The sequence below is a fragment of the Ixodes scapularis genome, unplaced genomic scaffold (genome assembly GCF_016920785.2).
Source record: "Ixodes scapularis isolate PalLabHiFi unplaced genomic scaffold, ASM1692078v2 PGA_scaffold13__105_contigs__length_92229423, whole genome shotgun sequence".
NCBI classification, from domain to species: Eukaryota; Metazoa; Arthropoda; class Arachnida; order Ixodida; family Ixodidae; genus Ixodes; species Ixodes scapularis.
Window position 1 is genome coordinate 75,721,246 of NW_024609839.1, and position 26,180 is coordinate 75,747,425.

Sequence of the window (26,180 nt, forward strand, 5' to 3'; positions counted from 1 at the left end):
CCTGGGGGTCGCGTGTGGTCATAACTGCGTCTTTGAGGGAAGATGCATTGGCACTGGTACACGTAGGGCACCGCGTAATCGTTGCGATGAAGGCGTGCGCCCGCAGTGTAAGGTGACCGAGCATCGACAGAGATATTGGAAACGTCTGTCGTCACAAGCGGCACGTGCCAGAACCATAGGAGCGCAACGCCCGAGGTCCCAAGCATTGAATGGGAGCGTCCCTCTGCACCATGGGACACGGTGCACATCGGTTTTGCCGGGCCAATAGCAAGTCAGTCATTTCTCGTTCTGGTACACGTCTACTCGAAATGGCTCGAGGTCAGACTCGTAAACAGCATGACGTCAGCGGCGGTAATTCAAGAGCTCCGTAGTATTTTTCGCTACGTTCGGGATATCCCGTCAAGTCGTCTCCGATAACGGAACGGCCTTTGTTTCCGACGAAATCAAAACGTTTTATCGCAATAATGGCGTCAAGGCGGTGACTATAGCGCACCGTATCACCCAGCCACTAATGAACAAGCCGAGCGACTACTTTATGAGTTGAAACGAGCTTTCGCAATGGGAGGACGAGACAGCCTCCGAAACCTGGTAGCCCGCTTCCTGTTCAAGCAGCACACTACCATCCACGTGGCGACTGGGAAAGCTCCAGCCTGGGTGCTCTTCGGAAGGAAACTTCCCTCAGCTTTGGAACAACTGAAGCCCAATGGGGACGAGACGAGAGCGACTTACATAGACAATGCACGTGGGTTGTATCATGTTGGCCAGGTAGCCTGGATACGACGGTTCCCAGGAAACCACGAATGGATCCCGGGCGAACTACTGAAGAGACAAGGACCCCGAGATCCTGGGACACGAATATGCAGCAAGGGGAAGTCCACCGTCACGACAGTCACATACGAGATCGCCGTCGCAGCATGGTCATCCAGAGGTGACCTCGTGAAGAGTGGAATAAGAATTATGCGCGTTCAAAGGTTTCATTCTGTTTATTGAGATATTACGAGAGTCACCTAAATTATGCCCGGGGAACATTGCGATGTCTGTTGTTGCTCGGTTGAAATTCTCATTTCAGTGCACGCTCCGAGGAGTTGACGTCCAAGAAGGTTAGGCAGGACGAGCGAGAACTTCGCCGAAAACGTGAGAACGTCGAAACCCCAGTAGGAGTCGAGGTAGGAAACACTGCGTACTGCACAGTGACACTCCCAAGGGGCGTAACTTCTTCATATGTTATGTTCTCGAAACAACACACCGAGTTGGCTCACAAAGAATGAGCGAGCCAAACGCGCCCCCAATGTGCCCGTGGGCTGAAAAAGAGGGTGCAACGATTTTCGACGTTTGAATAAATACCACTTGAGATGAACCCCTGACGTTCATAACCTTCGAAATACGCGTTAGTTTTTTTCCTCGTGGAATGGTAGTAGCGAAACAAAAATTACTAAAAACCGCGCAACTTTTTTTTTTTTTTTTTTTGCAGTTCGTATTGCGGTTACGCTATCTAGAGCCAATTATACGCCGTCAATGATTATCGTAGCCACGCACTGGGGTTGGCAAAGCACAGGACACGCACTGAGTTGCAGACGTTGGGTTCGGCCACTGCCGTTGTCGTCATTGCAGCGATTGGACACGGGCCAATACCCGAATGCTCGTCGAGCTATTGATTATTGCGAGCCCGAACCGAGTGCTCACGCAATGCTCGAGTTCAATCGATGAGCCGCATACAAATATCGTCACCCGGGGCACTATGGCAACACTGGGACCTCAAAACTACCTCAATGGCGTTCCGTACGAATATACTTGGGTTCCATCTGGTGTATATAAATAAATATATACTATATAAACTTATATATTAATACATAAATGTTTATACAACTATATCGATACAAGCTATGACAAAAATGTGTTTGGTAACGCGAAACAATCTGCCCCTTTCATCAGGCAACGCCAGCGCGCTTTCAATCTTCGCGCTTGCGCAAAGGAGTCGAACCTGCGTCGCGCTTTCCTCGAACCTGACCTCGAAACCTGGTTAGAGTCCCACCTCGTGGAGATAGGAGGTCTCGCGACGTGGTCGGTTCCTTCGCGTCCGGGGTTGGGCGGCCCCGCGGGCGCACGGCGCGGTGCGCCGTCTTCGGGCAGCGAGCGGTTCCAGCGCTGCGCCGAGGGAGCAACGCGACGCGGTGTCAGTGACCGGGGGCTGCAGGCCCAGCTGGCGTAAAGGCCGCGGGTCGCCGGCCGCGGTCGCCGAGGACGACCTTCGCATCGGCGCGCATCTCGACACGTTGGTCGGTCGGCCGTCCGCCGGTTATAATCGCTCGCAGGAGGGGAACGGGTAGGGGGGAGGCCGTCTCTTTTAGACGCCTCCAGCACGTGCCTTCCGTCGTGCTTCGGCTGGCGGGCGAAGCTCACTATAGACACTTTGTCGCGTACTCTCGTCCCCTACCATCTAAAAAACGTATCCGCTATGGGCGACAAAAAAAAAAAAAAAATTTCATCCTGTAAGTAGTAAAAAAATAAAAATAGAAGGGAGGTAAAACAAGAATGTGCGACGCGGCTACGCTCATATCTTAAATGTCTTTTATTGGCGTGGCGACGGCAAAACAATGTTTTCGCCCACACTGGAAGTGACGATATTTGAAGATGGCGGTGCCCTTGTGAAAAAGGTCTATGCACTTCATCGAAACTAAGAAGCTCGCTCTGGACAACTGAGACTCCCATGTACTGTCCGTGACCAGATTGGAGACTGCTTCATAGGGGTCACGTGGTCTACGGACCGCGATTGCAGTACACGAGGTGCGAGGAACACTAAGCGTCGACGGTCTTCGAGCCTCCCTATTGCTCTCGCCGCCCACAACCTTTATCGACGCCCGACAACACACACATGTGCGCATGCAGCCAATCTCCGCAGGCGCTTCCGCCGTTCCATTGCGAAAGCCTCGTATATCTCGCAGCGGCGCATTCAGAGTCGGGGCGGTAACGCAGGGCTTGTAGAAGCGGTAGGTTCTCGGGATGAATTTGAGCGCCATTGTGGTCGAGCGGGCCTCCGCACGGATCTTTGCCGAAGACGGCGAGTCCAGCCAAGAAGTGAATACCCCCTTCCAGCGCTTATCGCCGGGGAAGTGCCGAACCATGGGCCTTGAAGGAATGCGCGGTTTTCAACATTCCGCTCAAGAAGTCTATATAGTGCATGCATTCACAACGCTCTGCCCTAAAGAGCAGGCAGTAGGCGACTGTATGAATTGTGTAGAGGAGGGTTTATCAATCTTCCAGAAATCACTGCCATAAGTGAGGGAAAAAAAAGAAGCGGACTATCGTTTGTTTAGACCATCCGAGAGGCAAAAGCGAGTTCATGTAGACCTTTTTTCGCCCTCCACGCGTCCGCCGCAACGAAGATATTGCGCATGAACGCAGCTATAGCCTTGTCTGCAGAATTCCCTAACTCGGTAGGGACTTGCGGAGAGCGTTGCGGGAGTTATGGGACTCTAGACACCATCAACGAAAACTCTATATTCTTCAGATGTCTCACAACCAAATGTTTTTTTTTTTTTTTTTTGTTTTTCACGGTTTAGCGATTCTAGTGGTGTCCTCGCGAACTATACGGCGGCCCTTGTTGCCAAGTCACCGCGCGACGGATGGAAACACTCTTCTACGTCCACGTACGTGGATGGATGGACGGATTCTAACGGCTGTATCTTTTATGCCGGACGGTAGCTCGCGCCACCTATAGCCTCGAACCTCCCCCACCTCCCATCAATCGCACAGACCGGGGTGGTGTTCGGCCATCGACCAGCGCCCATCTTACCCGCCGCCGTGCGGTCAGCGGACACGATGGACGCAGCGCACGACACTTCCGGGCCGTCTGCCCAGCGCAGTCGATTCGAATCGATAGCTTACGACCAAAGGAAGAACTTAACGCCGTACCGCCTCGCCTTATCCGCAAACAAAGCTGGACAACAGTCGGGGATCATTGGCTACAATAAAACGCAGAAAGTTGTCTCCGAACGTGTGACGCAAGGGTACGTGTGTTGCAAGAAAATGTAACTCGCGTACGTTCGCTTCTTGGCCAGGAAATTTAATCGTCTTCGAGAGACCGACAATATGATCCAGCAGCGGGCAATCCCCGAAGGTTCCCGAAGAGTAAACGTAAGTGCTTATGAGCACATGACTACACGCGCATGTGCCGGCTACAGTAAGGTGAAAAAGCCAATGAAGTATTGGTGACCGGCTTCGTTAAGTGCAAACCGGCTAAAATAAGAGTTTCGTGCCAATAAATGCGCTTTTCTCGTTGGGACTAGTGCCATTGTTTATTATGTACATCTTATTTCCTCTTTTGCTTTTATTTGCGGACTGTGTCGTCGCGTCTGTACTCCTTAGGACTTCAAGGACGCGTTGAGCGCTGCCTTACAGCTTCTTTCCTTAACCGCCACACAAAGCGGGGATGGGCAATTAACTCGTTGTAGTTCTTGCTACATCTACTAAGATCGACGCCTTACCTATCCTGCATCAACGTGCTCGAAGGTCAATCGACTGAGGTCTGCAAGTTTGAAGCCAACACGGGATTTCTCAGCAGCACTTCCTGTTCCGTATTTCTTCTCTTGAGGGTCGGTGGCCGAGTGTGTACTAACGCATCGCAGCACAGGAACACGCGGAGTAAAGTTCGCTTTGCTGCAGAATTCAGGTGTTTTGCGTTCAATACGCACCGCTGCCTGTTTCGACTGGTATGAGCATCGTAGCGACGTGCGGTCGAATATCTCTACTGCTTGATACACGCTAAAGACCCCAGGATAGCAGTGCTACTCTACTGGCTAAATTTCTCATCTCCAGCAGAGACAACAGGCACTCACTGGGGCTGCCTAACCTCCCGTTGTCTAAACGAACACACAACACAATTACTGTTTTCTACATCCGACACCCGAATTGGCGCAGAGAAGGGGCTACTGACGACGCATGCGGCAACGCGCTACGACACCACATGTGCCGTCGGGTGTCGGATCTATCGATCAGGAAGTCCGAAAACACGACCGATTCGCTGGGACGTTGCCGATCGGTCTCGGAACAATCGTGTTACACGAATCGAGAGGCGCGCCCGGAGATCTAAGTGCTTGCTCTGATTGCTGCTAATTTCATCCCGTCCACCGACGATAGATCGTCTTAGTGGATTGTACGCGATAGATTTCCGACGGAAGAAAACTGCCGGTCAAAAGAGCGCGTGCGCAAAACGAAAAAAAAGAAAGAAATGCCAGCTTTGAGGACACACGCGACATTCGACGTTGCGCGATTTGCGGCCCTTGCGAACGTCGGGGACTCTTGCGGGAACATCTCGCGAAATCTCGGGCCCACAGCGAGAGCGCCTGTTTCAAGATGGCTGCAGCTACCACGACAGGCAACCTGGGTAGGCTAGACACCATAACCTGGGCAATGCGCGTCCGCGTGGGGCCTTTCAATCGCTTGGCTCTCTTACGCGAAGAATACAGCCGAGTAACCAGAAGTAATCTCATCCGCGACCAGCCTAACTCTATTGCGGGGTGCGCGCACGAAAAATATTCGCCACCCGTGTTGAACGTGATCGCTACACGATATACTGATCGAGCAATTCGTCACCAACGCACAAAAGACTCGTAAAAAAAAAATGGCCGACGTTAGGGTCTGCATTTCGCGTGAGAATGTCATCCATATGTCCTCGTGATAGCATCGAGGGCATCGGCGGTGGCGATCCCAGGGGGATGATGATACCTGACGGAGGAGACTCCGCGGTCGGCCGTGAAGTTGCACCGTCGTACTCGTATACACCACAGTAAAAAGTTCTATTTACAGTCAGTCGCGACTCAGCTTTTGTTCATAGTAAATAGATCGGAGACCTTTGGATATTACTCTCGAGGGGCTTGGTTAGCTCGATGGTGCTGGAAACACGCCTGAAGCCGCTTTCTTAATACGTACAAGAGATAGTATACAGGCATTTTCTGAGGCATGTATCTTCCTAGTATGATCGTCATGTCGCATTCGACACACAAAAAGTGCCTACACAGATGTTCCAAGGAAGGCACACATGCTCCGAACGTGCTTGGGGAGTGTCCGCATGTCGCCATGTCTGCAGTCAGAGACTTCTGTACGCGACGCATGAACAGTGAGCACTGGGGCTTCATGAGAGCAGCAGAAGCGCTCGGTGGAACCACCGAGCAGCGCTTACGAAGCGCAAAGCTATAGCTTGAGCAGGGAGTATGTTGTGGCGCACTCTCGCTTACTGGCTGCAACGTAAACATCAGACTCTTCAACTGACGCGGTTTTCCGGCCTCCGGCTATCCCGACCCCCTCGCATTGCGACAGTGACCGGCGTCGAGGAAAACGGTAAAGCGAGCCTCCCGCGACAGTCTGTCGATCATATATAGTGACAACAAGCGACTTGTGACCAATGCCGAAAAATCCAATTCGCTGAGCGTTCCTTCTTCGCTCCAAGTCGTTTCGACGGATGCCAGCAAAAAGCCGGCGAGGTGAAACTTGAATACTTTTAAATACGTTCTGAGAGAAATGTATCGTCGCATGAAGCCGCGTTAGTAATGCGTTGAGCAAACATTTGGGAGCTCGGCAAAAGAACGGATCAATCGCCTCGAATAATGAGTACATATTTCGATGCTCAAAGGGAATGGGTCACGTGAGGAATGGACGTAAGCTTTGGACTCGAATCTCGGTGAACGAAAGATGAGCACGTGACGAAGGCAAAACCTCGACTCCGCGCCTCTCGACGCGGAGCAGCCGTTGCTCCGAACGGCGGACTCAAACCGTTCGATGAACGCCGGGTCATCGAACTGCTCACCGCAGGGACCGATCTGTTCGTGAGAATGAAAACCACGGGTACGAAGAGACGATATTGCCCAAATCACGACGACCTATAGGTGCGATTCGCTGCCTCTGCCCCCCCCCCCCCCCCCCCCCTTCCCTCTCCTCCTTCCCCCCCGTCCCAACACGTGGTGCGCGGCCAGCAGGTTCTACGCATGGAGGCTCCCGATGGCTTCTTTCGGAAGTTTGGGAGTTTGTTTCGTCCGGACCAGAAAGTGAGGAGCAACGACAGCCGACACGAGTGCGGGGGAATTTTCGATGAGGCAGTGAACCGTGGCCGCGTCGGTGCCGTCGCGAAGCGGCGCACGCGGCACTGCCCCCCACTCCGCGTGGGGGTCCCGAGGGATCCCGGAGGCCCTGCCCTCCCTGAACCTCGCTCGTCGACAACATTCGCACGAGCGCCCAGCGCTGTGGCCGTCGCCGACGACGGAACAGCTCGATGGAAACACATGAACGGGAAATGCGCAGACGGGGCATTTTCTTCCTCAAAGTTCTTTCGCATGTGTTGCACGGCCGCGGTCTTCCTGTTGTCGCGCTCCACCGACACGTGCGCTTCAGACCTCCACTCGGGCCGAATTATTTCGCGCCTCAAAGCCCGGTGCACTGCGATCTCGCACAAGTTCTGCAAGTTGCCCTTGACGCGACAGCGAACCGACTGCGGCGTAGATGTTCGGGATCGTGCCGGGTCCGCGCATTTCAACGGCGAGACGCACCGCAAAGGTTCTCCACGCGCCGACTGAATGGACTTGGGCACTCGCAGTTGTCGAACCAATACGCCGCCAGCCGCTCGGGCGCGGAAAGCATCGAGCAACCACGTTCGCCACAACCCGCGAGCATCGTCGCAGAATAACAGTGTCGGCTCGAGGTGCTCGCTCGAGGACATCCGAAAAGCGCAGCGACAGCGTGCCGCGAAAGCCGGAGTGAAATCAGCCGAGCCGAGTTAGTGCGCGTATTATTGTCACCCTGACCCATCCGGCACGATATCGCGGTGGATTCAGGTCGGAAGCCGCGAACCCCGCGAGGTATAACCGCGTAGTTAGTTACACACGGGGACGTGGAAGCAGGAACGGTCGAGATATGCACGGACCACGATTTAGGGAGTAGAGCGTGACGGCGGGACGCAGCCCCCGCGCCTTCCCGGCGGACCGGTGCAGTCGGCCGGACGGGCGATTGCCCCGGCAGCCCCCCCGAGCAAGCGGCGCAGCGCGGGGGCATCGCGCGTGGCACCCGGTCCGACGACCGACCGCCTGTCAACGGCGGCGGAGGCACACTCACCCGAACCATGCAGAAGAGCAGTTGCGCGCCGTCGAACTACGGTCAGCGCGTCACCGTAATCCAAGGCACTCCTTCGGGCACACTCGGCGCCCTCGTCAGGTGGCCGCTGCCACTCCCCCGCGGTCAGCGCACCGCACCGCGCTCACGAGAGGACACATATTCCGAGGTCCGGCGACGACACGCCGCGGCCGCAACGCCGCCGCACCAGCGCCATACTTCCCGGGGGACGAGGACGAGCAAGGCAGCACGGGACGACAGCCGGCACGAAGGACGCGATAGATGCGACTGCCGCCGCCACGGCGACGCTGGGGCTACGGCGGGCGGCCGTTCGCCCTTTCCAGAGGGCGGGGCCAGCAGCCGCGGCACTCGGGCGGCGGATGCACTCCGGCTGCGCCCGTACCTGCGGCGGAAGTGACGCGCCCTCTGGCCGCGCCGACACTCGACGTCTCCGCCGCCGGCACGCGCCGCCGCCGACGGCTCGGGGAGGGCCCGGGGCCCGAGCAACAGCTCTCGAGGCCGCCGGATCGCGTACGTCACGAACGGGAGGCCAGCGCGGGACTGGACGCGAGCACCGCGCGTCGCTGTTGGCCTCCGAATGCTTACGTGACACTCACGGGCCATTGGGCTGGCTTAGGGAGCTCGTCCTCCGCTGCCTTTCGCAAGGTCAGAATCCGGTATTGTCAATCTGCTGGGGTGTGTGACAAATGTATGACTCCGGGGTAGGGGCTCCTCGGGGCAAGGGATCATGATTTGGTCTTAAATGAATGGGTATAATTTTATTTAAATCAGATTTGTTTAATTTAAATCGAATTACTTTCATTGAAAAGAAAACTATAACTGGGATATCTTTACCACGAACATATTTCTTGCCATGCCAGATTGATTCATTAATTTGTCTGATTACTGATAACAATAGGGAAAGAAGAATTTCTGTAAATTAAAGACACCTTTTAATTGACAGCCTTTTATTGAGGTGATCCCTGCTAAACTAAAACAAAAATATAGATATACATCTATATGTATACATATATTTTTTCTTCAGTTAGTCAAAAAACACTATTTTATCTTTCGCGTCCTGATGTTATTAGAATAGGACATTAGCCCCCCGCCTCCCTTTCTAGTATTTGTATCTTTCTATGGCGTTCTGATTTTGTTGTGGTAGGATGATGAACGAAGTGGAAGGCAGATATCAAACTCAACGCTCGGATTAGCTCGGAAGTGCACTTTTGCTTATTTACTAATTTATTGTTAGATACTATTGTCTCCACTGAAGAGCTATTACAACATAATTAAAAAAAATAGCCGTACACCAAGGCAAAAACTATTGAAAGTGTAACTCAATAGCCCACCACGAAGTTATCAAAAATAGTTAAAGTCACAGGTTGTAAAAAATAGTCAAAGTCACAATTGCCAGAGGGAAGAAAGAAAATATGAAACAGTCGTTTTTAAATGTGTATTGTTTTAAAGCTCGGCAATAATTTAAGCGTGAGAACCCGAATAGTTATGATTTTAAATAATAAGAGCTCTATATGCGAATGGTGCCGTTCATTATGTCATAAAGAGTTATCAATCTAAAAATTGGTTATACCTTAAGCCCTCGTGCATTTCTGCACCAGTGTATCATGTTTTTTTTTTTTTTTTTTTTTTAAGTCGGAATACCTTACTATCAAACGTAAGCATACATCGACTCCTTCGTACCAAGAACGTCATCTGATTGCAACCGCCTTCCAGCACCTCTGGTAAACATATACCATCAATTGAACTATTTAAAGAGGCGTTAACCATCCACCGTTGCTAAAATACCGGACTAATTTTTTTTTTTTTCTAACAAAATTGCTTACTCATATTGTATTCTTATTCTGTTATATTTTGCAGCGTAAATTTGTATGGCCTCGCCCTTTGTAATGCCCCTATTCATAAAGTAGCACACTTCCTCAGCACAGGCTTGGGCCAGACTGGCGTGAGCTTGAGCCAACTTGGCTTAAGCCTGGCCCAAGCTTGCGCCAAACTGGCCCAAGTATGAGCTGGGGAAATGTGCTGCAGTGAACAGATAAATTATGGATTTTGACTCAAATATCCAAAGCTGAGCTCTTTTTATTATTTCGGTGGTTGATGATCTCGTGTTATAGATGTTAGAAATAAACCGAGAAGCTGACTCTTGGATGCGTGTCACTTTGTCAATTCCATCCTTCACTTCTAAGCTGACAAAGCGGTGGAATCGACTCATTCGTTCCCGCTAATACGCGCACGTGGCCGGATATGAAAGGGGGGTGGTTGACTGGCACAGCGAGCGCGTAGCAACCACCGCAGTATCAACGCAGGGGTGAACAGTAAAGTAGGAAACTGCAAAAACCCAGCAAGGCATTCGCCGTGAAGAGCAGTTCCCATTCTAGATTCGCCCGTGCTATGCCTCTTTGCTTTTTTTTATATCGGTCTTCACCTTGGGGAGTTAAGTCAGGGAAAAGCAAAAGCCACCGCAGATATTGACCCTTTTGCAGTTCGTACAGCCATTCCAATGTATTTTTTTTTTTCCGTTTTGCTTTAATTACACAACGTGTAAACAAATCAATTTCATCAGGATTGCACAAGTTTCTAATGCTCATATTTTCTTTCTTGTTCTTTACTGTCCTGTGCTTTATGTAAGCGTTTTTATTAACATAGTTTATTATAAAATATACAGTTCTCCGGTGCTTGGAAGGATGGAGCGAATGTTATATATATATTTTTTTAAGCTTTGCTCTTCGGTGTGGCATGCTAACGCCGAAGAGCGACTGTGCTTGTATAAGTTTGGGCATGTTCATGTTTAGTTTACTGTTGAAACATTAATTTCTTGTGTGCAGTGTGTTAGTAGGTAGTTTTAATGTTTCCAAACCCACAGCCCAGCTTATACATATTTGTCGCTTTGGAAAGCAAACAAAGCACATGCCATATACACAAGCATTGACCAGCCGTTTCTGCTTTTATTTGTGTTGGAACTGAACGCACCATCATATATCTTAATTGAAACGTCCTTGATAAATCATCATTAGAACAAACAACCAAAAGATAATCTCCATAATTGAGAATAAGCACTACAGTGTCTGCTGGTACGTAGATAGTAATGATATGTATCCCTAGATTCTGCTCATGGCTCCTCATACCTCTCTTCCTTGGTACTCTTCGTCATGTACCAATACCTGCTACGTTGTAAACAAATGCATACCCCACAAAGTAACAACTATCACTGTTTACTTGTGCAAGGCAGTCTTTGGGAATAACAATTGCCACACACTATGTTGCTAATTCATTTTAATACCGCCACATATGGCCTTGTCAAAATGCTGAATAAATTGGCAAGAATCGCCTGTGTAAAAAAAAAAAAATAATAATTACAGTTCTAAATAGCAGAACAAGAAATAAGAGACACAGTTGTCATTGGAAATGTAAATTGATATCAGTGCGATGATGAACAATTTGAATTTACTAAAAGGAACATCAGCATTGTATGATCACAACATTCAGTATAGGTACCCAGATTCTTAAGATGTGATGCATCAGTTTATGGTGTCTTTGAGAGTATGAAACAGATTAAGAAACTATGTATTCAAAACAAGGATGTAACTTCCTTAAAATTCACGAAGCAAATTTAGGTAGCACAAATCATGAGGTCTGGGACACATAAAAAAAATGATGAAAAATTGAAGTAATGGGAACTGCAGCTAAATATGCGCTAAATAATTATTTGGTTACATATTAAGTCTGCCAGTGACTGCTGCAGGAAGCTGGAGGAATCGAAACAAGCTGATATATAGAGTAATATGATTGAAGGGGACTCATTGTAGCGTGTAATTAGGTCAGTCATTCACTAATGATGTTCCTAATTCATTCATTTCATTTCATTCATTTATTGATACTGTCAGCCCTTGCACAGGGCTATTACAGGGGTGGAGAAAAAAAAAGGACAATAACAAACAAACATGTACGCTTACACGCAAGCATACACAAAGGTTACAGACATATTGAGAGGCTTCGTCATTTCGGCAGTTTACGAAACGAATATCACTTCGTAGTTGTGAAACATTTCTTTACACAAGCTGTAGTGGTTTTAGTTTGTAGCACATACAATAATATCACTGACACGGTCCAGAAATTCATTTAGCGACATAGATGACACAGCAGAATCAGGTAATATATTCCAATCTTTAATAGCCCTCGGAAAAAAACTGTACTTAAAGCAATCGTTTTTAACAGATGGATTAGGAATGTACATGCTATGACGATGTCTTGAGGATTCGGTGGAGGAAATTTCAAAGTACTCGGATTTCCTTATTTTTACGCAATTATGAATAATCTGAAAAAGAAACTTTAACCTTTCATACTTCGTTCTTGATTCAAATGTAGGAAGATTGGCAAGTTCACATAGTTTTGTGGGGGAATGAACGTGGCTGTATTTATTAAAAATAAACCTGGATGCGAGTCGCTGGATTTTCTCCAGCTTATTGCAATTTGTGACGGTATATGGGTCCCATACAATTTTAGAATACTCGATGACGGGTCTTACCAGTGTCTTATAAGCTAGACTTTTTATTTCAGGAGTTGCAATAGCGAGGTTTCGTCGAAGGCACCACAGTGCTTTATTAGCTTTGATGCATACGTTATCAATGTGAGTGTTCCATTTTAGATCAGGAGTAAATATTAAGCCTAAGTATTTATGTTCTTTAACTCTCTCCAACTCAGCACCCGCAATGCAATAATTATAAGCCAAAACATTTATTTTTCTCGTAATAGACATGAAGACAGATTTTTCAGGATTTAGCACCATTTGCCAATTTTGACACCACTTTTTAATTTTTTCTAAGTTACAGTTTAATTCGACTTGATCAGCCGATGTTTCAATTTTATTGTAAATCACACAGTCGTCGGCGAATAGTCTGATTGGAACCGAGATGTCATTGCGCAGATCGTTAATGTAAATCAAAAATAAAAGAGGACCCAAGACACTGCCCTGGGGTACGCCTGAAACAACTGGGGACATAGTGGATTTGCTACCCCCAACTTTAACGTACTGTTTCCGTGATGAAAGATAAGAGGAAAAACCACTTCGTGATGGCTGGATTCTTAAAAACAGCACTGATTTTCAATAGCAATTTGGGGTGAGATACTTTGTCGAACGCCTTTGCGAAATCTAGGAATATTACATCAGTTTGACCACGACAGTTTATCCTTTGAGAGAGATCATGAACAGTTTCTATGAGCTGGGTAGTCGTGGAAAGACCTCTGCGGAAACCATGCTGCGATTTAAATAATATGTCATATTTTTCAAGGTAAGCCAGTAGATGTTTAGATATGATATGTTCAAGGAGCTTTGAGCATGTACTAGTAAGGGAAATGGGGCGAAAGTTACAGACGTCATTAACACTACCGCTCTTGTGGATGGGAATAATTTTTGCTATTTTCCAAGCGCTGGGAAAAGAACCGCTACTCATAGACAATCTAAAGATGATAGTAAGGTATTTAGAAACCCACTCAGCATACCTTTTTAAAAATTCATTCGGAATTTCGTCTGGACCTGGGCTCTTTTTTGAGTCGATGTTAAGTAGAAGGTTAAAAACTCCTTGCTCACTTATATCTAAGTTATTGATGGGAGGATTGTTGGAAGAATCACTAAAGCTTGGCAAATTTCCATCATTGTTGGTGAAAACGGATGAAAAAAAAGTGCTAAAATTTTCAACGCTCTGCTTTTCATTTTTTGGGTCAGAGGCACGCTGCTGGAACTTAGCCGAAGGGTTGACGTACCGCCAGAACTTCTCAGGTGCCTCGCTAAGGAATTTTTTAAGTGTTATACTATAAAACCTTTCTTTAGACTCTCTAACTAGACGCCTCAGCTCCCGACTCAATCGCTGAATGCAAGTTTTTTTTTCTACACCTGTACCATGTGAACTCGCTCGTCTCCGCTTCAGTTGTCGTTTTGCGTGGATTATTTCCCTTGTAATCCAAGGATTTTTGTTCGCGATTTTTTTAGGGCGCTTTGGTATAAATCGCTCAATACACCGTAACGTCATGCTTGAAAAATAGTCCCATAACGTGTCTGGGCTAGCATCTGATTGGTAAAGAAACATAAAATCATCAAACGATTGTTCAAGGCAATCAAGTACGCTTACATCATCAGCACTTCTAAAATCCAAAAACATCTTTCTTGAATGACTGTGCGATTTTTCTGGGGTAACATTCAATGAGACGAGTACCATCCTATGATCGGATAGGCCATCTTCGGTTTCACATTTCGAAAAATATGGTTTTAAACTCTCGGAAACAAAAACTAGATCTAAAATTGTTGACGTTGTTGAACATACTCTAGTGTAATCTGTTACCACCTGGGATAAGTTATAGCAAAATACAAGTTCTAATAATTGATCGCAACTAGCTACTTCCGCCGTTCCATGAGAATATGATGACCAGTCAATCCCAGGTAAATTAAGATCTCCCAGTAACAAAATGTTGTCTCCGTAACGTAAATTGGAATCCATGTAGCCCCTTAGTTTTAACAGCATTTCAACTGGCGAATTCGGGGCTCTGTACACGCCACCAATATAAACTGTACGGTTATTCAATTTTGTCTTGATCCATAATGCTTCTACATCCCGTACTTCCTCAAGGACTTCAAATTTGATGTTATTTTTAATCATAATAGCAACTCCGCCTCCCCTTCCCTCTCTATCTTTTCTTATTATTGAATAATTCGGTGGAGTAACTTCGGAGTTTAAGATATTTTCATGAAGCCATGTCTCGGTAATTACGGCCACTTCAGGATCGTGCTCTAGCATTATGCTTTCGAACGCGTCAACCTTGTTTGCAATACTTCTGGCGTTTATGTTTAATATTTTAAAACATGCTGAATCATTTTGTTTTAGTCACTCGTTATTTGCTTCCGGTGGAACGCGACACTTGTATCTCTCATTGCTGACTTCATTCCAGGCGTACAGAACATTGTTAAGCCACAGCTTATCAAAGACTAGATTGACTTTGGCACCGTTTTTCCTCTCCTCTGCGGTTGAATTCCACAGGTTCTTTCGAAGCTCAACAACCCTCTTGGAATAGTCTTCATTGATGCTAATTTGGGTACCTTTAAGTTTGACACAGTTTTTCATGATAGCCATTTTCTCTTTAAAATCCCCAACTGTAAGTATTACAGGGCGATCTCTACCAGTCATCTTTTTTCCAAGTCGATGTATACGTTGGATAGAGTTCAGTTTTTGACCTAGTATAGCGTCAAACACCTCATTGTTGATTTTCCTCATTAGTACATCCTCGTTTTCAGAAGACTCTTCCTTAATTCCCCTTACGATAACGTTATTTCGTCGTGAACGATTTTCTAAGTCATCAATTTGTTTTACAAGAGTATTTATTTCGACATCGTAGCCACTAACAGAGTTTTCAAGTTTAGCAAGCCTGTTCTCAGTTTCACCTACGCTCTCAAGTTTTTTTTTCTATCGCAAGTAGCCTGTTTTGCATTTGTAGCATACTTTCTTCCGAAGAAGTCTGTTTTATTTGTACCTCAGTAATTTTAGCAAGGATCTCCTTTTGTGTCCGAATCATATCATTAAACATTTCTTGCGTAATAGGCCCAGGGTTTTCCTCCACATCTCCAGCTAGTATGAGCAACAGGCCCGCTACAGAGAAACAATCGCGTACACAAGCTGCAATTGTGTGTGGACACGGCAACACAATCAAACAGAGGTAATCGCTGTGAAAAACATGTTTTCTATCACCAACCTGCATGAGTAGTGGTACATTAGGCGACATCATCACGGCTGGGTTGCCGTGTCCACTGACGCCCGCAGCCGCTTGCGTTTCCTTTATAGGCAGTGGTGGCGCTGCTTCTTGAAGTTCTTCTGACGTCATCGTGCCCGTGAAGGGTGCGCTGTAGATGTTGGCCACGTGTAGCAACTGCAGATGAGCGATGTCAGCGCGATATCCGATAGGCGATGAAGACGACGTTTGGCCCGAAGCGATGAGTAGGCACCAAGTGCAAACCTGCATGAGTAGTGGTACATTAGGCGACATCATCACGGCTGGGTTGCCGTGTCCACAGAGTATGAACACCCTTGAGATATTTAGTGGTGGGAGTTGACATAGACAACCAAGTTTCTCCAAGAGTTGCTCTTGTGGCAGCATTTCCTGCGAGGCACAGCAAGCAGTTGTTTGAAAGCAGGCGACATAATTGTATGCTTGCTGCACCTGTTGACAGATGGCACCACGAGCGAGACTCATCGTGTCGAAGCCCACCTCTGAAAATGTCAATGGGGTTCTAACAATTCACAGGAATAAAGCGACATCTTGAAATCTCACCAATATATTCCTTTCATTAGTGAAAAATGTTATATATAAGAAATGTTTGGTCCAATGAACACATATGCTCAGGTAATACATATAAGATCATATAAGAACTTTACAAGAACACATAAGAAAGGAATAAGGTTATATAAGATGTTATAACAAATTAATCAAAAACTTAAAAAAAAGTTCTTATCAGTTACTTATAGCTTCTTATACAGTTTTGTATGATTCTTATGTTCTCTTATTTAATCTTATTTGACCATATGTGTTTCTTAAACCAAGAAATTTCTCATACAAATAAGATTGTTCACCAGGGTTACAAGAATTACCTTCGGTGGAAGGTCAAGTTTGTTATGTACAGATTCTGATTTTTCCAGCTGATTTTAGGGTAAGCTCCTCAATTCATAAAGCTTGCCACGCGCGCCACGAGCAAGCGCGTCCGTGACGGAACGGTTAATAAAAAAGAAAAGAAAAAGAACCGCATCTCCACGTGGTGAATGATGTTGATTGGGGCGAAGCTCTGGTGGTGCTAGTCTGCGTAGACGCTGAGCCGCAGCATGCCGAGCTTTTCGTTCGTTTTCATCCATGTCACACTGCGGTTAAATGCTCAAATGCGTATATAACCACGTTCCATACCACACATTCTCTTTCTGACATGGATGAAAACGAACGAAGGGCTCAGAATGCTGCGGCTCACCGTCCACGCAGACAAGCACCACCAGAGCTTCGCCCCAATCAACATCATTCACCACGTGGAGATGCAGTTTTTTTTTTTTTTTGCCTTACACGAGCACGGGAGCACGTGCTCACGTGCTCGCGAGCACGAGCACCCGACGCCGGACATCGGACGGACATACGGACATGGCTAGCCCCTAAGGAGCTTCGCCCCTAAAAGAAGTTCCTGGCCGAACGGTTATCGTGCTTGGCTACCACGCAAAGGGCCACAGTTCGATTCCTGGCAGCGGAGGTAGCTTTTTCTATTTCTGTAAACTTCGCGTTCTGGTAAATTCGAGAACCCTGTTGCTTATTCGAGGTTAGAATGTTCTACGCGCCCAACCTTCAATGCCGACTGTTCCAGAAACATTCACGTGTACAAAGGGGGGCTCAGCGTGGCAAGCCGGGGTCAGTCTCGCCCGAGGGCTCAATCCTGCTGTTTCTTCGACATCGACGCCTGCGACGATAACCTTCTTGTATTTTGTTTTGGGGCAAATTCGCCCCATTAAACGTTTAGTTTTTCCAGTTATTCGCCGCCTCATCATATCTCATTTGTGACATTTTGGGGGAAGTGCGGGGCAGCGCATGTCCCTGCAGCCTACCCCTCCGAAGGCCCGCAGTGCAAGTCCGACCCCAAGCCCGCGAAGACCAAAACGAAGACCCTACAGAGATCCGACTAAGTCGCCGCACCCAAGGCCTACACCCGGAATTTGCACTTCTGCCACCCAAGACCAAACAGCCAACGAAGCAGACGATGGACAACCAGCCGTCGCAAACCTCGACCGCCGCCGCCGTCGCATACCTGCCGATCGCACCCCGGACTCCGACGCCTTTTCAAGGGGAGGTTCACGAGGATATCGAGGCTTGGCTGCAACAACAAGAATGTGTAGTTTGCCACAACGGATGGACGACAGAGCAATGCTTCCACAACCGGTACTTCTCGCTTGAAAGCACTGCGAGGCACTGGCTTGAAAACCCCGAAGCTTCTTTCACTACACGGGAGTCTTGCGCCGCCGAATTGAAGCGGTCGTTCATCAACCACCACCGTCGGCAGCAAGTGGAGGGCCTTCTTCAAACAATGGTGCAGGGCCCCAACGAAAGCCTGACCCGCTTTGTTGAAGATGCAAACGCATCGGCTGCAAAACTTATCGAAGTGGCTTGATGCGAATCAACTGCTTCTAAATGTTAACAAAACAAAATATATTGTTTTTTCTTCAATCAATACACCAGTAAACCTTACTATCAAAATAGTATCTCAGTCACGGCTACTAGAAAGGGTTAACGAACACAAATTCTTAGGCATACATTTTCATGAAAACAATTCGCTGGACATGTAATGTAAATTTTGTGAAGCCTAACATTGCACAGTCTACTGGTATGCTGAATAGACTTCGTGCCTTCCTACAAATATGGCTAAAACGTCAGCTCTACTTCACTACTGTTCACTCGCGACTGCACTATTGTTTACTTGGCTGGGGGTTACATCTAAATGTAATATGACTAGCTTGTACTTAATGCAGAAAAAAAGTATACGGTTTATTGAAAACCTATCAAGCCGCGGTCATACATCCCCATACTTTGAACAACATCGTATATTGAGGCACTGTGTAATCAACGATTGTCTCAGGTTATATTCTCCCAAGCTAAAACTGACCATGAACTATTCCTTTCTACATATACGAAAGGCTGATGCACAATTTTAGAAATATAAACTTCATAAAAATCAGAACTAGAACAATTTACGGTACGCAATTACTATCTTGGCAGATTCCTGACGTTCTCAACCTCCATCCTGGTTTAATCGATATAACCGATCATAATTCAAACCTTTTGACTTTCAGAAAACAATCAAAAACATATTTTCTACTTTCCGCATAATATTGTTGTCTTCTAAATTACGCGTACAGATGTAAGTGTAGTAATCTATGTCATATATTTTTGTTGTATATTGTTGTTTGTTTATTTTTCCATTGCTACAGCATGTGTAGTGTAGTGATCTAGTTACTATCTGTGTATTTCTTTTTTTTTTTTTTTTATGGTTAACTCTAATCACTGTACCACTCGTCTGCCTGCTGCATCTGCTGCAAGTGTAGTCTGGTGCTAGGGGCCCGGTCACGTAACTTATTGTCACCTTTTGCCTCAGCACTATGACAATCCTGTATTGTCAAAAGTTCCAACAAACAAACAAACAAACAAATGTGCTGCGCCTAAGCGCCCGAGCCGATCCGGAGGCCGCCGAGAAGAAACTTCGCGTCCTCATGCGTGGCGTAAAGGGTGAAGTTTTCGGAGGCCTGTTCCGCAATCCCCCAACGACCTTCGACGTTTCTGTGAGTGAAGCAGACTTGCACCGTACGCATTACAAGTAATCAAATTACTTGTAATCGATTACTTTTTGTAGTAATTTTGTATTTAGTTGATTACCTTTATTAGGCAGTAATTACACGAGTAATCTTATTACTTTTTGAAGTAATAAAAAGGACTTCTAACCGTTATTATTTTTCGACGGGACCCCCCCCCCCCCCCCCCCCCCCCCCCCGGGCATACACCTTTTTTTTTTTTTCTGAAATGACCAAAATAAAATTTGCTTTTTTGTTTTCGAACGAAAAAGAGAGATTCCTGAGGCGCTGTAGGAAACGAGGTCAACCCCTTTGTATAAACAGTTTCTTTGATATGTCGTTTTTTGTTTTTTTTTTCTAGCTGGGACTGGGAGTGGGAAGCCCCAGTGCGCCACAAAGGCCATCCAGGGCCTTTGTGACGCACTGGGGGAGCAGAATGTAACTTTGTAAGTCCTTCGTTCAAACTAGCCCCATCACGCACACACTCACAGAAATAAACAAAAACAATCCTGCTTACGGTACGTACCTGCATCCCGTAGGAGAACCAGACCCGAAGAATGCCTAAAGCGGATGCAAAATCGTACAAAGCCAGTTCGAATACACGTCAAGATCCCGTAACTTCCCCTACGTGGTCTTTGTGACAAGCAAGGTTTCGTGTTGAGAAGGGGTCAAGGCGATCTCTTCCGCTAGTGGATACTACGCGTGATCCGTTTCAAATCGTGGAGCTGCTGCTCTTTTGTATAACATGCGACTTCAGCCAATGCCGGCGAGGGATCACTGCTCGCTCAAGAAACAACCCATCTTGCAACGACACTACAAGAACGCGGGTGGACATTAGCATTTCAGTGGGTCCCGGCGCACTCAGGAATTGTGGGTAATGAGCGCGCCGACACCCTAGCCAAGAACGCACACGCTCTACCCTCACCTACTTACCACCTCCGACCCTTTCATGAAGCGAGACTTCTTATTGCCAGAAATATCAGGAGTCGGCACCCAGACCCATCTACAGCGCGAGGCACACCCCCCATCCCAGTCCCTGATTCCAGACTGACAAGGGCAGACGCATCGCTACTCCATCGACTCCGGACAGGGAGTGCGTTTACGAGGCTAGCACTTCATCGCTACGGCCGAGCCGGCAGAGTTGACAGCCCGGAGTGCACAGTGTGTGGGGACCCCGAGGACATCACCCATATACTCCTCATCTGCCCAGAATACGACGCAGCAAGGAAAGTGCTCTTCGCCACTGTCCTAAAAGCAGGAGGACGAACGGCTACAACCACGTGTCTCCTTTTTCCCACTGGTAGCCGGCGGCAAGCATGGAGCATTTTCCGTGCCGTGCTAGAGTTTCTCCACCAGACAGAGCTTGCCGAGCGCCTGTGACCCCTGCATGTCTTCTCCTCACACTCCTATCGCGCCCGTCACCCACTCCCCCCTTTCCTCCTCTCCCCTCTCCCTTCCCAACCTTTAAATCCGCCTGGAACTTTGAACTTGTGATTCCTCTTTAATACCCTATCTCACTTTTAATCCCTCATCCCTTTGTTCATGCGAGTCTTTTCCCCTATTAGGGTGAATAATAGTACGCATGAACATTTACCCCCTTTTCCCGTATTTCAACATTTCCCCCCCCCCCCCCCTCATCCACATGTGAATAATATGTCGAGAAGCGTGTGTGTACGAAAGAGAGTAAGGGCCTCTTGGATGCCAGTACAAGAAAATATATAGAGCATGAAAACGAAATACCTTTTATATGGAACCAGAGATTCCAAGAAGAATTCTAAGTTTCTATTCATCAGGGACCAGTGGAGATGTTTCGAGTGAATTAGCGATTGCTACACTGCTAGAAATTTTGTAGCTAGAAAAACCGATGATCCTATGATGCACCACAGAGAGATGGCTGATGCTGTAGAGGGAACCCGTTTTTTCTTCTTCAATACTTGTGAAAATGCAAAATATAGGTTGGAAGTAGTTCATTGTTATGAGCGCGCAAGATGTAAGTCTTCACACAATAAAGTGATCGGAGAAGTAGCGGTTACTTCTGTCCAATGACTTTTTCTGTTGAGTAATCAAGTAATCTAATCGAATACTTTTTAGCCAAGAGTAATAGTAATTGTAATCGATTACTTTGTTGAGTAACGTGTACAAGACTGGATGGAGTGAAGCCACCAACATCGAGCGCGCACTGTCGGCCCGAGCGAGCCATTACCACCGACTCGGCAGCGTACCTGTTCCTTCAAGTGTCGCATCTTCCCTACTGGACTTGAACACCGCCGGTGTCGACAGCCTTCGGGAGATCTAAAGCGACATCGTCCAGGAAGAGCTTTGCGAAATGCTACCCGCTGCTGATCGCCCGTCCTCTCACTCGCCGAGGTCGTCCGAGAGGAGGTTAACCTGACTCACCCATCACCGTAGCAGCACCGAAGAGCCCACTCTAAGCTGCGCCGCGATGGTTCGACGAGAACCACCAAGGCCGGTTTTCTCGAAGCGATGGTAAACCCATTTTGGTAAACCACGGTGCCTAGGAAGGAAAAAGTACCTAGGTACTGTAATAAACGGCTGGATATAGAACAACAATAATTATTTTTGATTGGGCAATAAGGTGCGCCATCTATCGGTGAAACAAGCCAGTCATTTTGTTTATCCGCTTTTTCCGCTGGTTGTTATCAATCTAGTATGGTATTTTAAGTAAAAATATAGTAATGTTGTACTTGAAAACCAATTTATTTGCTTCCGATGGTACGAAGAAATTTTAGCTACTATGCTGTAGTTTGTCGACGAATATTCGAAAATCTAAAAAACATTTCCTTCAATATGTTTTGCCTAAACAACGAATAACTTTCCCGTTTTCCTTCCAGTCTGGCAACGCCGGTGCTGTAGTCTCGTTTTTGTTCCTTGCAACGCACGTTTCTGCGATTCCTGCTAATCTCAACTGTTTGGCCTCTCTTCCATTTGCCCAACCGATGCACCGGTGACGAAAAGCTAAGCTTCTCGTCACCGTTGAATCGCTGGCCACCGGGGATACGTAGAAACCTCGATGCTGTCGGCATACTGTCGGCGCACTGCGAACAAAAAAAAAACAGTACAATGTCCCAGCTGTTCACCAGGAACGAAGACTTTATTGTAGATAACCCCCTCTCTCCGCAAAGTAAGCGCGGCTGACGAGTTGGCATGCATAGTGTAACAAATTAAACGTGTTAGAATAAATATATACCAACACTCGTTCGCAAAACATTTTTTTACTCACCATAAAAACACTTGCAAGGCCGTCATATGTCTTGGATCCCGGACTGCTGAAGAGTGATGCGTTCGCGGAATGCTGCCGTCGGTTAGTTTAGTAGTCCCTCTGACCTACCGCTTTGCTTGACGTGCAAATAGGTTGATGGTGCGTCATTAAAATAACAGCCGGATCGAAATGAATGTTCAGCAGAACCAAGCAGAATTATTAGCCCTCGTTGAGCGACGCCACGGCCATTTTGCTTCTAGGTACCGCTCCTCCCTCGGCGCCCCTGCTCTCCAAGTCACGTGACCTAGGATTCCCCCTTTTAGGAACAATAGTTAACTTTAAACCACGGTTCGCGTTCGAGAAAACGGGCCCAGGCCGGCATCGGTATGGCGATTCCAGGACGTGAACCTCCAGGAGCGCAGTGTTCCCGACGCCAGGAACACCGGGCGCACGTCCGCCCAGAACAAGCTGCGCCAAAAAAGACCGACGTGTGGAGGACGGCCGATCGACGCCTGTTGTGCTGCCCCTGTGGGGAAGCCGACCATATCTACAGTCGTTGCCCTACCGGCAAATAGGGAGGGGTCCTGGTCGCCGTCGCCACGACGTCCAGCTTCGCCGATGCACCGACCCCGTCGTGAGAGCCTGCCGCCCTTGTAGCGCCGGGAAAACTAAGCGCGGCAACCCCCGTAGATCGAGGACGTAAAGAACCTCCAAAGAAAGCCCGAGGCCTCCCACTCGACCGACGACGTGCATCGGGGCGACGTTTCTGTGTCACGCCCGTTCGGGAAAGAGGGAGACAAAGACCATGTGAATTGCGGGAATGAGAAATACGTTATATTATTTAAAGGAGCGAAAAAATTATTATGAGAAAGAAAGATAAAGGTAAACCGTCAGAAAATAAAGAGAGAAGTAGCAGAAGAGAAAGTACAATAAAAAAATCTCTACACGGATCTCAACACTAATCAAAGTTCGGTCAAGTCATAGACACATCAGGTGAATCTCGCTCACGAGTCCTCCGTGGCGTGTCCTCGTGAAGGCGGTTGCCTTCGCCTCGATGGTTGGAGGTCGTAGCGCAGACTTGGCTAGGAGCTGTGCATGGCAGCCCCAAGTGTCGGAGTCCGGCAAAGCTTCCGTCGACCAGACCGCTGAAGTCAGCGCTTCGCTGACCGTGGCAGCTGTTGAGCGATCTGCAGGCCGGCCGCTGCGGTCCGCGTGCTCAGCTTCCAATTGCCCGCTCGGTCGCACGCTCCCAGCCTCGTCCTCTTCATAATCTTCTTCGTCTTCGATCGCGGCCGCGATGCAATCATTGTCATGAGGATCGTGACATTCTGCAACGGTGCCCAACAGCCTTAAGGTGACCATCGACGGCCGCGACGCGTCGGCGCTCGTGGACACCGGTGCAGGCTACTCCGACCTGAGTGGGGGCTTTCACACCGTCTTCGGAAAGTGGCAATGCCGTAGGAAGGCCCTCAAATACGAACCGCCGGTATTGACCTGATCACAGCAATCGGGAGATGCACTGCTCGCGTCGAGATCCACGGTGAGACATGCCCTATAGCTGTAAAGTTCGTCGTTCTGAAAGACTGTGCGAGGGACGTTATCCTCAAAATGGACTTCCTCTGCGAGTATGGCGCCGTCATCGACCTCGCAGCTAACCCGCTCACTTTACGGAAGCTGTTCCACCAAAGCGATGTCATCAGTGGTCTGAGTCCTTGCAAACCACATGGACTTACCGCCGCGGTCGAGTGTTTTCGTACCCGTCGGGATCGATGAAGCTTTATGCGGCAAAGTTCTGCTCGAGGGAAGCCTCCAGTCGCTTCCAGAAAGAGGAATCGGTGTCGTACGAAGAGCAAAAGATCTTCAAGACGGGCGCCCGGGCCATGGTCCTGGTTACAAATTTCCGAAAAGTGCCGCAGCACATTACGAAAGATATCGCCGTGGGCCAGATGGACGAACTCCAGAACACAGCCGCAATCGCTGCAATTTCGGAACAGCCGAGTTAATCACAGCATGAAAAAACGTCGCCCTCGGAACATGACATCGACCCGAAGCTTCCAGATGCTGAACGAGGACGGCTGCTTGACCTTCTGAGCAAATGTGGCAAGTGTTTCACCACAGCATCAAGGGTGCGCGACAAACAACGGTAGCAAAGCATCGCATCATTACTAACGACGACGCGCTCCCTGTCTATCAGTCGCCATAGTGAGTCTCCATAAAGGGAAGGAAGGTGGTTCAAGATCAAGTCCAGGAAATGCTCGACGCCAACATCATTCAAAAGAAGTCAATGGGCATCCCCAGTCGTCCTTGTAAAGAAGAAGGACGGAACTCTGATACTCTGCGTAAACTATCGTCGACTGAACGCTGTGACTAAGAAATACGTCTAACCGCTCACCCGCATCGATGATACGTTAGACCGACTGCGCCACACCCGATATTTTTCATCGATGGACCTGAAGAGTGGCGACTGGCAGATTGAAGTCGACGAACACGACCAGAGAAAACTGCCTTCGTCACTTCCGACGGACTCTGCGAGTTCAAAGTAATGCCCATCGGACATTGTGCAACACCAGCCACATTCCAGCGTGTCATGGATACCGTGCTAGAAGGTCTGAAATGGCAGAGCTGCCTTGTATGCCTGGACGATTTGGTGGTATTTTCGAAGAACGCCTGATACGACTTCGAGCCGCGCTTCAAGCCATAAAGACCGCCGGCCTGCCACTCGAGCTAACGTAGTGTCGGTTCGCATATGACGAACTAAAGTTCCTTGGCCACGTCGTGAACAACGAAGGTGTTCTCCCTGACTCCGAGAAGACTCGTGCCGTACCTGCATTTACGCCGCCGTCCGACAAAAGGGCCGTGAGATTTTTTGGACTCTATGCCTAGTACAGGCGGTTTGTTCGGGACTTCGCCAAGCTGTCCGCACCGCTGGCGCAGCTCACGGAGAAAGCCGTAAAGTTTGAGTGGACAGAAGAACACCAGCGGTCAGAGTAACGACACTTGCCCATCTTGTGTCTTAAAATTATTGTTGCCAGCTATAGCTGGCAACCATAGCTTTGTCTGAAATCACAGGAAATGTTTTCCGCTCTCCATAAATGTTTAAACAGTCCGCGACAGAGCAAAGCAATATTACATGAGCTTCCTAACAGCGAATCCAATGCTGAAGAAGTCCCACTTTTGAATCATGACGATCGGTAGTTGCGTCTGCCCTGCACAAGCATCAAAATGGTGGCGCCCACAACAATGTCAAGGAACAGATTGCCGATACTCTAAGCCAGTGGTTCTCGACCACTGACGTTTCGCGGACCCCTTGTGGATCGGCGGATAAGATGCAGGACCACTTTTGTGGTGAGGAAAAAGGTTTATGTTAATTATGATAATGAGTTAATAACCGAATAAAACTAAGGGATAGTGTAAAGTAGACTTCTCTGATTGGCATACACACGTGAAAACTCACCCGAAAATTGGGTCGTTACATGTAAATATGATAACAATAC

General features: G+C 47.9%; 1 protein-coding gene and 1 pseudogene across 3 annotated transcripts in view; both read right to left on the minus strand.

Annotated features, from left to right (window-relative positions):
- The window catches only part of LOC8052963 (Krueppel-like factor 3), a 255,160-nt gene extending 246,647 nt beyond the window's left edge, over window positions 1-8,513 (minus strand). The window contains exon 1 of one of the 3 annotated variants that reach the window (XM_029983720.4): window positions 8,101-8,513. In XM_029983720.4, coding sequence (XP_029839580.1) covers window positions 8,101-8,109 — 9 coding nt within the window. In that variant the 5' untranslated portion in view covers window positions 8,110-8,513. The remainder of the gene's footprint in view (window positions 1-8,100) is intronic. The other 2 variants (XM_042289971.1, XM_029983721.4) reach the window with 2 other exon arrangements.
- A 5,840-nt stretch (window positions 8,514-14,353) lies between these two features.
- On the minus strand, window positions 14,354-16,146 carry LOC115313176 (annotated as a pseudogene).
- Between the last annotated feature and the right edge of the window lie 10,034 nt (window positions 16,147-26,180).